Source organism: Aspergillus foveolatus (genome assembly GCF_047715535.1).
Source record: "Aspergillus foveolatus strain CBS 279.81 unplaced genomic scaffold BDW70scaffold_51, whole genome shotgun sequence".
In the NCBI taxonomy this organism is placed as follows: Eukaryota; Fungi; Ascomycota; class Eurotiomycetes; order Eurotiales; family Aspergillaceae; genus Aspergillus; species Aspergillus foveolatus.
The window spans coordinates 167,151-180,002 of NW_027396115.1; the positions used below are offsets into that span (position 1 = coordinate 167,151).

Genomic DNA, 12,852 nt, shown 5'->3' on the forward strand with positions numbered 1-12,852 from the left:
ACAGACCAGGCAGGAGAGGACAGAAGACCTTCCGAAAGAAAAAGAAGAAAACTGAGAGAATGTAGAGCTCGAACAGCCTGGTCGAGTCGATATAAGATCAAAAAAATGGAATCCTAAGACGGATATCGCGCCCAAACACCCGCTTAAGCCTGAACAAGACGAGACAACGGTAAACAGAAAGGAAAGCATATTTTGACAGAAATGTGCTTGGAGCGGGCGAGAAGAAAATCAAGTTGAGTCGTGAGATATTAGGGCATCAAGAAACGTGCAATGTACGGAAGTAGAGGACATAAATAAGGATGACAGGTATAATAAAGCTCGCTGGACGAAGTGGAGGGATGCATGCATTCAGGACGTTCAGGTCGACTCTATGGTATATGGAAAAATACAGACGTGGACGGTTCTATCCCTTCCTCACCTCCCTGGTCGAGGAGTTTTCTCTGTATCAGGATTGGGGCGAGGCGTATGCATGGGCCGAGGCGTGGCGTCAGAATCTGGGATGGGGGTGAGACTTGATTGATATGGCCTCGAGTCGGCCGGGCCGTCCAAGACGATCGGGGGAGTACTCGGGTACGCCTCGCTGGGATTCTGAGACTGACTGGGAAAGACGACCGGGGGAGTTATCTGTCCTCGCTTAGGGGATTCAGAGCTCGCAGTACTGTCTGCCCGTTTGTAAATCTCCGTGATATACCGAGAGTATGGTGGCTTGGCGTCAGGGATCAACAGTACAGACCTTGAGGCCAGGGCGAGAGGTGAAGGCGAGTTCCTGGGGCTTAAATCATCTTCGATAGATGGTAAAATAGCCTCTTCGGGGATGTTGAGATCTTCAAATTTGCTTTCCAAGGAGCTCCGACCGGACCTAATTCTATCGCGTGCATGTTCATCAGCGTCGTCGGAACCACCGCTCCTGCTCCTTTCTCCGACCTCTTTGTCTTTCTTAAGAGCATCATCGCTTGTGCTGATGACGCTACCCCTGCTATTGGTTCTCATCATCTCAATACCCAGCTTAGAGCCCGGTCGATTCGCCCGATTCCTTGGACTTTGCGTCCTGGACGGCAGATTTCCTAGCTCCTCATCTTCATCATCGCCGGACTCCGCACACTCGTAGCGTTTGCGTTCGAGCGACTCTCTCTTTGCTCGGATGGCATCACTAGAGCGCTGTTTTCGCGGAGTGATCATACCCGAAGGACTCAATGCTGGTGGACTGGGAGCGGCGTGAGGCAAGCCGGGGAAGGGAACCGTTGAGCTCTGGGCCTCGCGATTTGAGTCTGCGCTACCTTGTCCGGAAGTTGAGTCCTCAGATATACCCAAACCTCCCGTGCCCTGGGACCAGTCGTCCGTTTGCCGGCTTACAATGACAGGAGCTTCCTCAGCTTTGATGGAATCCAGATCCCCAAAATAACTGCTGCCGACAGATTCCTCACGACTAGAACCCCGGTATGAGCTAGATGGTACCAGTGCGAACCCAGATGATACTGTTGAGCTTGGACTATGGTCAGATTGGGTAGGAGGCGTATGGCGAGCAGCAAACATTGATGGATTGTAGTCTTTTGGAGGCGGCTTCCACTGGCAGAATTTGCAGAGAACCTCCGTAAGCTTTGTCAGGGTCGGTGGCTTTTCGATCAGTGAGTCGAAGTGATGTGTTTCTGGGAGATCCTTGAGATAACTGGTAACCGCGATGATTGGCGTATGGCGATTGGCACTACGAGTTTCTCTGACCATCCGCGCAACGTCGGCTCCATTAACTTGCGGGAGCTTAAACTCTGTCATGATGATATCGAATTGAACCTCACTGAGCGCATAGCGTACTGCTTCTGCCCCATTGGCAACTGTAATAGTGCGGCAACGAAGTTTCTCAAAAAGACGCTCCATGACTAAGCGCGAGATTGGATGATCTTCACAAATGAGGATGTCCAAGGGCCTGAAGAAAGGACCATCAGCAAAATTGATTTGCGAAAGCCGCCTTGAGCTCTGGCGGCGTCGTTGCACTTTTAGTAAAGCTTTCGCTCGAGGATCCTCATTGTCCGATGAAGAAGGCGAGACGTCAAACAATTGGCTTCGGCGTTTGTGGTGACCAGGGACGTAGGTTTCTCTGGCTAGAGATGAAGAGAGCTCGCCATCCTGTGAACCAATAGTTTGTGATCGTGTCCTTGTTGACGGGGCACTCCCATGACGGTGTGGACCTGGAACTGATTTATCGGGAGAATGTGTTCCAACCCGGTTGGGTTTGATGGGCGACGATGAGGCAGAGCCGAATTTATTGCTGTTTGCCACGCGAGTTTGATCAGCAGAAGTAGGCTGGAACGATCCGTTCGACTGGTGCGAAGCTGTCGTTGAGGACGATCCTGAGGTTTTTCTGCGCTCATGGTTATGACCTGTGCTAAACTGAACAAGAAGAGGAGATGAAGGCTGCGAGGGTCGACTTGGTGATGAGTTGGCCTGACTGAGGGAAGATGGAGACGCAGGTCTGTTGTTGCCTTTTGACTGGGACAAGGTCCGTTGGAGAGACATTGGCAATGGGCTTCCATCAAGCGACGGTCCAGAGGGTAGAGTTGGACCGATTGTCTGGGTTTGGCCCTGTGTCTGCGGTTGCTGCTGAGTTCCTGCATTGCTTGACTGGCGTTGTTGTGCTTGCAACGCCTCTTGTCGTAGCTTCTGAATCACATCTTTGTTAGCCTTCTCCAACATCGGAAGATTCTTGAACGCGAAATTTCCAAAGTCATCTGCCAATGAGGGCTCGCTCAATCTTCTGCTTCGGGATTCCCGAACGTGGGGAGGAATATGCAGGGGCATCAATGGCCGCTTGATTAAGTTAACTTGTGAGCGAACTTTATAAAGAGCGTCATGCGGTCGGTCAATATATGAGCCAGTTGTAACCGGAGCCTGAGGAGAACTCTCGTCTTCTTCAGTAAAAGCCTGGAGTGTGGCACCCCGAGCATCAAAGTATTCCGTATCTTCGGGATTTTCCAGGTTGGGGACGAATTGAGCCTTATCTTCTAAGAGGGTATCCCAATGGATGTCTGCAAACCAAGGATGACTCCGAATTTCTGCTCCACCATTGGGATACTTCTCTTCCAGGTTCGCGCCTATCCGCTCCCGGGGGTTGATGGCCATGAGCTTGTTCATGAGGTCAATGGCTTCAGATGATGCCAGTTCCTCAACTTCGTCGGGCCAGTTGATTCTTCGATGAAGTATGTTCTCGAAAACCTCGTCCGGGGTGGCTGCATTGAAAGGAGGATAGCCGAAAAGAAATTCGAACATGATACAGCCTAAAGACCACCAATCACTCATTTCGTCCTGACCAACACCGTTGATTGTCTCTGGTGCCAGATAATCCGGTGTACCCACGAAACGTCTGTTGTGATCCTCGGGGTCAAACAGTGCCATTAAAGGCGGCATCATGGTTTGCTGAGGAGGGGTACCCGTCGACACGTTACTGTGCGTCGGCTGAAGTGGTTGTAAGTAAGGGGACTCGGCTGGCTCACTCTGGCCCTCTTCCTCGTGTGCGCTGTCAGAAGGGGGAGGAGGAGGAATAGGCATGGCACTAGACGTTTCACCTTCGTTCAATGACAATGTTCGGAAAATTGCATTCAGGTTTTCGCTGCCCCCACTGTCACTGCGATACCCAGATGCTCGACGCGATGGTTGTCGACTAAGCCCACTCTGGTTCAAGTTAAAGTAGGACGGCTGAGGCATGCTGCCTGCTACATCTGGCGTGATCAACGGAGTGGAACCTGGTGAGCCACTACCCTGGAAGTCGAACGAAGCAGATCGAGACGAAGCTATTGAGGTGGCTCGAGGAAATGAGCCTTGCTTTAGAATATCTCCTGATTGTTCGTTCATGCTCTTCAGAACGCGCTTTTGACGACCGACTAGCCCCATGCGAGACAGACCAAAATCTGTCAACTTCAGGTGGCCCTTTTGGTCAATGAGTAGGTTGTCTGGTTTGAGGTCGCGATGCACAATGCCTCGACTGTGGAGATGCTCAACGCCTAGGACAACCTCAGCGATATACTTTTTTGTCCAGTCCTCAGGCAAGCCACCGAGGATCTTAACAAGTGAAGCACAGTCGCCTCCATTGAGATACTCCATGACCAGGTAAAGGTAGTCCTTACTGGAGAACGTCCAGTAAAGCTTCGCAACGAAGTCACTTTCCCCTTGCCACATCATGATCGCTCGCTCGGCTTTAACATTGGTGACCTGGTTCTTGGCAACCATATCAGCCTTTTTGAGCACTTTGATCGCATAGTACTCCCCAGTCGTCTTCTTTTTGGACAGATAGACACTGCCAAATGCACCCTTACTTATGGGCTTGATGATTTCAAAGTCTTTGATGGATGGAGGTGACGGGCGTGGCTGGGGTTGGCTTGCAGTCGTCAAATGAGGTGATACAGGCGGCCTGGGCAAATCAGAAGATGTCGTTGACGATTGACGGCGGTGATGTCGATAATGATGAAGAGCCAACTCGCCTAGATTGGACGAGGGCGACACGATTGGCGATGATAAACTCTCAGCCCCAGTAGAAAGACGCGGCTTAGGCATACGCAGCGGCGAATGAGGCCCAGATACTCTAGCTGGCGAATGCTGTCGCCGTGGCGAGCTGGACAGGCCCGGAAGCACCAGGCTTCTGCGCTTACGTTCCAGACTCCGATCCGATGACGGGGAGTCAGTCCGCATAGCTCCAGTTATAGAAGACGAGACAATGCTGCTATCACTTTGGTCACCTGAATCGATATCAGCCAAGGACAAACCACGCCGCGACGGCTGAGAAGTCCCCAGCAGGTTCGCGACACTCTTGTGTGAGCGAGGAGTGGGACATTCCATAGGACTAGATGGGCCAGTTGAAACAGCAGCAGATGAAGATTTCCCCTCGGAGGAATGACCCAACTGGAAGCGATCCGTTGCATCACGCATCGACATCGTCAAAGCAGACACTGGCGGAGGTAGCTCAGACTCATGACCAGCATTTTGCACTAAGATAGAAGCTGAGGAGGCAGATGGATCGGAAATTGTCTCATCTGGAGGCGTCTCATCTTCAGAGGAGCTAGAATCACTCAGTTGTCCGGCAGCGATACGCTCGGCCTTTCTCAGTGCCGCCGTAATGCATTCTTCCACCAGCACTGTATACTCAATGCGAATCCTTTCCGCGTATTCAACTATTCGGCGATGACGAATAACCGCATCAACCTTTGATCTCGCGACTTGCTCTGTATCCATACACAGCGCAGCAAGACCTTGTTCCTGTTCCAGAGTATTAGAGCTTGGTGACTGCCATTGAAGCACCTGAGAAATACGAGACTCCGATTGTGGTGACATGGTTCGGAATTCGTCACCGTTGTCGCCACGCGACTCTCTAAGAACTGGCATGTTGATTTCTAGAGCTGTATCGCAAAGATCGAGTATCAACTCAACAACTCGAGCTAGTGGTCGTCGAACTGCAAAAGAACGGGCACGTATATGACCAGACCCCGAAACTGACTGGTCTCTGGACCTAGGAGGAGTTGCGGGAGCGGAGCTAGTGGTAGACGTAGACCCTGAGGAAGGCGCCGAAGCGACGGGCGAGGGTCCGATGGGCAGACCTTTATATTCTGGTTGAGGCAATTGAGGGGAGCCACCATCGCGAGAATTTATTGGTCTACCCTGCCTTGCCTCTAACGCGTCTAGCACTCTCACTATAGCATGCCGGTGCTCATTGAGGTTCTCTTGGGCAATCTGAACGTCCATCTCTGCTTGATGTTCTTGCAGGCAAAGGTCCGAGTGCTTCTCGAACCACCAAGGAGTTATTTGACGCTCACAAATGCGGCATAAGACAGGCTCAGGTGCAGGGTGTTTGGATTGATCCGGTTCATTGGCAGCCGCCTCCGCTAGAACCGTCAGGTAGTTTGCTAGAACTTCGGCTCCGACGCCCAAAGACTCTACCAAGGATGATGGCAAGTCGATGGTAACTTCTCGTGGTTTGGAATATGGCCGCAACATCCACATAGTCTATTGCAGTTCATGTCAGTCCATGTAGGCTTTCCGAGGACAAGACGGATACTTACGTGGGCGACCCCTTCGGCCGTACGGTCATAAACCATAATACCCTGCCCTTCGAGGTTGAGAATGGCTGAGCCATCCTCCTCCGGCTCGAACGAAGGCTCCTCCGCCGCACTATCCGCTCCATCCGTATGCTCCCGCTTTAGAGGCCGTGGTGCAGGTGAGTGCTTAAACACTGAATCAGGACCAAGCTGCACTGACACACGGATGAACCGGCTGCGGGAGTCATCCTCCTTCAGAGATTCTATCGCGTCGAGAAAAGCACTTTTGTTGTCCACCAGAACGTCAGAGATCAACCGCCGCTCTATCGTATCCAAATCTGTACCCACGACCTGCTTCCAGGACGGACTAACCCATTTGACACGCCCTTCTAAATCCAGGTCGACGATGACATTTAGGGTCTGCTCCGCTGCTTCCCTCAGGTTTTCCCGTTCTTCACGCATTGTATCACTGCTCAGAGTACGCGTAGGGAGATTCTTCGGATCGACACTCCGGGCCTCCTGCCGTAAGGCATTCACGGCCGGTGGAGTAAGGTACTGAACATTTTCCGCGTCATTGCCCGCCATGCTGGCGAGACGTTTTCGCCGAGAGGAGGGAACGGGTCCCGGTGCGTGAAGTCAAAGGATGTAGAACGATGAATAGCCGGGACGTGTAACTGTAAATTGAGCAGAACCGTTTGCAGGGCAGAGCGGAAGCCCTCGTTGGTTGGCTACGGATTCATTCGCTGCATTAACCGGCCATGGCGAAATCGCGGGGGTGGTGAAGAGCACAAGCAGCCCTACCGCGACGGATTACCGGATCAAAATCGTGGACGTAACAGCCGAGATGACGCTCTCTTCTCAGGAAGAGAACGGGTCGAGAAAAAGACCGACTGATCACGTAAGAGGTTAAGAAGTCGAAACTTGAAACAGCGTGAGAAAGCGGCTATGCGGGGGGATTGAATGGCGCGACGGTCAACGCGAAGCTAGGATGATCCGCACCAGTTGACGTTTGAGCAGGGGTGAGCGACCAAAGGCTTGTCCGAAAGCCGGAGCAGGAGATTCAGTAAGGAGAGAAATATTTGGAGACGGGGATAGATAGGTGAATGGGAGTAGATAGAGCCCAGCAGAGTAACGGACTGGAAGTCAAGACTCAAGAGTGCAGAGCGAGTGCTCTGAGGTTGACCAATGGTTCGCGATTGCGGCCTGACTAAGAGCCCGTACTAGCGGATAAACGGTAGGGAAGATCACGTGGAGATCATGCCAGTCCAAAACATCCACTGTCTTCTACTAAAGTTGGATTCCGGACTGTCGATCCCGCTATGTGTTTTTTTTTTTTTTTTTTTTTCCCTGCCTTTCTCAGGACGTTGATGGAACGCACACAGTCTCTCAGCGGATTTGGAGGAATTGAAGCAATTGACCTGTCGAAATTACCGGCTCCGATCTGTTCTACCCTATGATCGGAGGTCTGCTCCACCCGCCGGGACAATTAAGAACGCCACAAACAGACGCAATTCGTCCCTTAGTCCCAAGCCAGATCACGAACGGAAGTTTCAATATATCCTACAGAAGAGGGTCATGCTAGTTAACCTTTCTGGCCTTACCACGAGTGTGGACGAAGCCGAGACACCATGACTGTTTACTCAGCCAGTTTCCGTGTTACCTTTACAAGGCTTCTTTCGCTCTAAGTTGGAGAAGCCCGTTATTCGTCGGGACCCCGGCTCTTCTAGCATTAGCGTGGATTATATTATTCTACGTATTGCTGGCTGTCAAGACGGCTCGTTGTTGGGGTACCGTTGTTATTATGGTGAAAGATAGGCCTTCGCCGACTCCAACAGTGTTCCGCCGAGATCGATGTCATCATTGTCGAGCGCCGAAGGATATACATCCATGGATATAACATAAATGATTATAAGTATAGTCATCCTGGGCTAATATCGCCAGACATCCCAAAAGATTCGATCTCGACAGCACCGTGGACGGCCAAACGCCACATACAAAATGTTCAACGTCCGGCGTTAATCATTTCATTCAGCCGTATACTCCATTCGATGTCGAGTCTCGCCCGTGGTAGTTGAAGCCTTTTGTCCTACATACCTGTTACCTATGACGACTGGTTGTCCTATATCGATCCCTATGAAAGCCACTTTATTGCATGCGCGCATGCAGTGCTGTATGCAGCCTGGTTTAGAAGAGTTTGATTGGGCAACCAGAGCGCCACTGTACTGGCGACAGATTGGTAACAGTATCAGGTGCTTAGTCGGCCCATGGACGGCTGCGTCCAGACCCGAACGGAAGCCTCCTCACTTGACCTCTTCTGTCCGGCTATGTCATCACCAAGGGTTACTAGACAAATTTAGCACCCGGAGCTGCTGGAGCTGATGACACTTTCATGCAGATGGATGTTTCCGTTCGTTTGCAGACGAGCTTTCTGTTCGGAGGGGATACTGATAACACCGTATCTCTTCTCTCAAATACTGGATGAATTCGAGAATCGAAGGCGAATCAGAACGGTACTCTCAGGTGAAAGAGGTCTGAAGACTATTCGTTGAACTCGCACTGGAGACCATCAATACTCCATCAGGAATGCTTATCACTTCCGCAAGGGTTACCTCAAACACCTATGATTCCATTATGAGTCGGCCTTGCATATTGTGTACACTGATGTGGGGTATCTTTGCACCGATCTCCCATCCATGAAGAACGCTCTAAGCGAAGCATGCGAGATGAAATAGCGAATATGCGCCGCATCTGGCGATGGATGAATATCTTTGTCGAAGATTCAAGGGCAAACGTAACAGCCCCGCCGTGTTCTGGAAACACAGGCTAACCAAGGGTCCAACTGCGAAGATGCCGGGGGACTGCGGGGTAGGGAAATTGTGGAGAGGATCGCCGAGTGGACAACCGCAGTGCACACCAAGTTTTCAATTGACCTACTCAAAGTAGAAGCACAGTCCATCTGTGATCCCCAGGCGCAAGGAAAATATTTGAGTCTCACGGATCCTTTCCGCTCCAACTATTGGCCGAAACTCCAGTCTTCAACTCTCGTGAGTATCTGCAGCAGGCTCGATGCAAATCCCGAGCCAGTCGACGAAGGAGTTCTTTTTACGTTATACTTTTCCACGCCAAAGCTGGATAGCCAACCTACATTTTTGCTTTGCTAGGCCTGGAACACTGTTGTCTCTGAGTTCATGCACCAGGCGTTGTGGAATGGAGTACACTGTCCGGCTGTATCAATTACAGAGTGCATACCGCATCCCCGTTTGAACCGGAGATTGTTGATCACTACCTAGACTGCATACTACTTCAAGGCGGAAAGCATATCCGAAACCCGCGCTTCGCCTCCATTCCAGAATGATCGACGCAGGTTTGCGGGGCCTGCGTCTGCATTCCAGTTGTAAGCTTCGAGAGTCGATGTCGAGGAGTTCAAGCAGAGATCCACAATCACATCCTTCATCTCCCTCTGCCTTCGCCGTGCACACAGGGGAGAACCCGGTAGATAGTGTTAGACTGGGAAATGGCTTGGCGCAGAGTCGTTGTCAGCAGTTACTTAAACATCCATGTACTGCAGTGCACCTCAAATGGTCATCTGATACGATGATAGACGAGTAACGGGCTCAAGCGCTACACATTACAAGACCACTTGTTGACGTCCACGGCCGCAGGGGGCTTAACATCTCGAAGCAGTGCCGCCCGCATGAACCTACCTGTACTTACGGCAACTCGTGCGCGTTGAATGGTTTAAAAACTGGGAAGATGGCAAGGCACAACGGCCAACCTGACGAAGTCTAGCCCGGACCGTTCACAATAAATGCAAATCTTATTTAAGTATGAATTTGTCAGTAGACGTCTAGTTTCATACTCAATCTACGAGAGATGATTTTTCATATTCCCAACAAACACCCGATGCCAAGTATGTTGGCAGTCGAGTTACCGGTTCATCTCTGGTAGAGGCTGGTATATTCGGGTCACTATAGAGAGTAAAAACTTATGATGCTCTGTGCAAGATGCCTTTGGGAAAATACTAGGTAATAGCGTAGTATAATAGTGTAGGCAAGCCCTTAAGAGTCTCGGTATAGTGCCCGTAGGTAGGCGCCATTCACTATAAGATTGTCTGTTCATCAATTGGCTCTCCTCAATTGAATACAGTATCCGCCGGAGGAAATGCTATCAGTAGAGAACGTCACTTGATCGCCTCTTGCCCTACCGGCAACAACCAGCAGCCTTCCGTAAGTGGTCGCCCCTATATTGCGCGCTCGGCATGCTTGCGCAGCCACGAAATGAACTCATTGATGGGCGCCAAGTCAATAACCCTGTCCATTGGGTTATTTCGTCTCAAAAACAGTCGTCCAGTGGTCTGCTCCGCAAGGGTAAGAAGCTTCATATCGCTCTCCACATTATCTGCATCGGGCCTCTGGAGCAAATTGCAAAAGATGGTTATAACTGCTGACATGGAATAGAAGAGAAGGACCCTATGTTACGAACGCAAATTTTTAGGCACATATTAACGACGTATATAAAACAGATAGTTTTGAATCTTACCAGAAACTCCCTGCACTCACCCGAAACTCAGAGTCCCTCAGAAAAAGAAGTAATGAGCGGCTGGCTTCGACGGAGACAGTCAGGCTTGACTGAAGCCCGTGTATCAGTGCACCTCCATCCAGGGAAGGTGACCGCCATGCATTGCATCGACTGCTGGCGAGGTGGATGAGGTTTACACAGGAGTAGTAGCTCATGTGAGTGAGGATCAGAAAGGTGTTCTTCGGTTTTTCATGTTTTGGCATAAAGGAAAGCTGCGGCCGGAGATGCGGCGGTAGGGATGTTCTCCAGCACTCGAGCTCTTCGTCAAGTTCACGGATAGATCGGATGAGTTCGGCGTCAGACTTGCGGAGGCCGTTGTAGGAGTACAGCGCTGTGAACGCTCGAGCTTTAATCATGCTAAGACGTAGATCGACAGGGAAAATTGGGCCGCGAATGTCGGCATCGGTTCCAGGGGAATGATCCAGACATGAATGAAGGTGCTCGTGATAGGCGGGCGGTATGTCAAGTGCACAATCATCATCTTTGAGGACATGCGCTTGGCCTGTGCGAAGTGCGAGGTCTTTGTCAAGGGTGTAGCAGAGCCAGAAAAGGGTGCGAAGATGCTTTTTCGCAATCACGCCTGGGGTGCTAGTGGGGGCCAGAGCGTCGGTCATTGTATGGGCCCCTGAAGCTATGATAAATCGCGAGGCAATGGATGTATAGTACACAGCTATTTGTAATTCGCCAGTGATAACACTGATCAGGGCCTAATGATATAAGACCAGCGAGTCAGCAATGAAGCCGGAGCCCAGGTTTTGAACAGACTCTGGACGTGTCTCATTGAATGTAACACGAGGGAAGGCCTACCAGTTGAAGAGTTGTCTGTACTGCGTCCAAATTAGGCGGTTCTTGTACGATAGCTGGCAGAATTCTTCGCGCTTGCATGATATACTCTCTGCAAGGAACAGGAGGGGGTCGCGCAACACTGCTACCGGGGTCGACTTGACCCAAGCAGGATACAAGGGCAGTAAAGGCGAACACACATGCTCGCGCGCTAGGGTTCGGGCTTTGGTGACCAGGAACCCGTTGCTGATATGCTGCCTGGATTGTCAGGGGAAATAAAGAGGAGTCAACTACCGGGAAAACTTTGTGCATCAGAGATGACAAGTACGCGTCTAGGTATTGTTTGAGTATTGGCTTAGTTGGCAGTTCTAGAGCTGTGCCATTTGGCCAAAGATCCAAATTGTCTGTGGACGAAGGAGGCTTCTCCCAAGGGGAATGGTGAGTAGTCGGGAGCGAAAGAGCAATGCCGGTGCGTGACTTGATCCAACGGAGACCCTCAGGGAGCAGATTCGGAGCTCCAGCCTGGCAATCGTTGATATCTAAGATTTCCCAGCCCGCAAAGTGTATGATTCTAGGGCACGGTGTCAACGTGACTTGCGAGCAGCGTTCTGTGGCTGACGCGCCAATTGTCCCTGCAGAGCTACCCACTTCAAAGGCAATCAAATACGGCTCGAAGGTTGGTCCGTGGTGTAATAGAAGAGAGAAGACTAACCGCTAGACATGGCATCCGTCCTGCGCTCATCGAGCCGCCGTATGCGCTCAATTAAGCTAGCTCTGTTGGCCGCAGTACTGTAAGAACGTTAGCAGGTAAATTGCCACAAAGTCTCGATGGGTATCGGCACCTGCTGGCCGCAGTCCTTTTGGCTCCTTTTCTCGGAAATGGCCGCCGATAGGTACAATCCAACTGTTGATGAAGACACCAATTACATCGTGGACGAATGCCGTCACATTTAATCTACTTTTTCATTAGCAGAGGCCCACCAATTGATGCGGCACTGACCTTCCGCCGATAGCACACATCGCAGGCAGTGAACTTGCGGGCCGTAGTATGCGGCACGTCGTCGTGCATTTTCAGGGTGGCCTGCCTCGCTTAAAGGCAAAGCAGAGAAGCATCCGCTCTGGGCTTGTGGAGGCCAAGATAATGACGAGAAACAAGAACCGCAACATGCTTGATAGGCGCTTAGGTGACTATGCTAAACCTGGCCATTACCACATTCTCATTATGGCTCGGACACGGTCCTGTTTCAGCTCCGTATCCTCCGCTTACATAACTATCCAGGCACGTGACCGGATCCTCTTCTAACCTGCTGTCGGTTTGGTTTGGTTTGATTTGATTTGATTTGATTTGATTGATTTGATTGATTGATTTGATTGATTTTATTATTTAACGTCACTCGGCGGATCACGGGGCCCACGTGATCTGCGGCCTCCCAGGGGGCATCTGGACGTGCTGTCTAAATAGAACTCCCTAAAA

At 51.0% G+C, this 12,852-nt stretch overlaps 2 protein-coding genes across 2 annotated transcripts; both read right to left on the reverse strand.

Moving 5' to 3' along the window:
- Window positions 1-301: 301 nt before the first annotated feature.
- On the reverse strand, window positions 302-6,795 carry BDW70DRAFT_96610 (protein kinase RIM15). The gene is made up of 2 exons (XM_073745307.1): window positions 6,042-6,795; window positions 302-5,985 (listed from the first exon to the last, which is right to left on the reverse strand). Exons 1-2 carry the CDS (start codon window positions 6,600-6,602, stop codon window positions 415-417), a joined length of 6,132 nt encoding a protein of 2,043 aa, XP_073593338.1. The 5' UTR covers window positions 6,603-6,795; the 3' UTR covers window positions 302-414.
- Window positions 6,796-10,257: 3,462 nt separating this feature from the next.
- Window positions 10,258-12,447, reverse strand: BDW70DRAFT_152449 (uncharacterized protein; the record flags this gene model as incomplete). Its single annotated transcript, XM_073739446.1, has 6 exons — window positions 10,258-10,428; window positions 10,577-11,302; window positions 11,403-11,917; window positions 12,091-12,167; window positions 12,221-12,333; window positions 12,379-12,447. 6 exons carry the CDS (start codon window positions 12,445-12,447, stop codon window positions 10,258-10,260), a joined length of 1,671 nt encoding a protein of 556 aa, XP_073593339.1.
- Between the last annotated feature and the right edge of the window lie 405 nt (window positions 12,448-12,852).

Coding starts and splice junctions, on each gene's coding strand:
- BDW70DRAFT_96610 (XM_073745307.1), bottom strand. CDS start 6,602: ATGGCGGGCAATGACGCGGAAAATGTTCAGTACCTTACTCCACCGGCC. Junction 5,986..6,041: donor CGGCCGAAGGGGTCGCCCAC/GTAAGTATCCGT, acceptor GAACTGCAATAG/ACTATGTGGATGTTGCGGCC.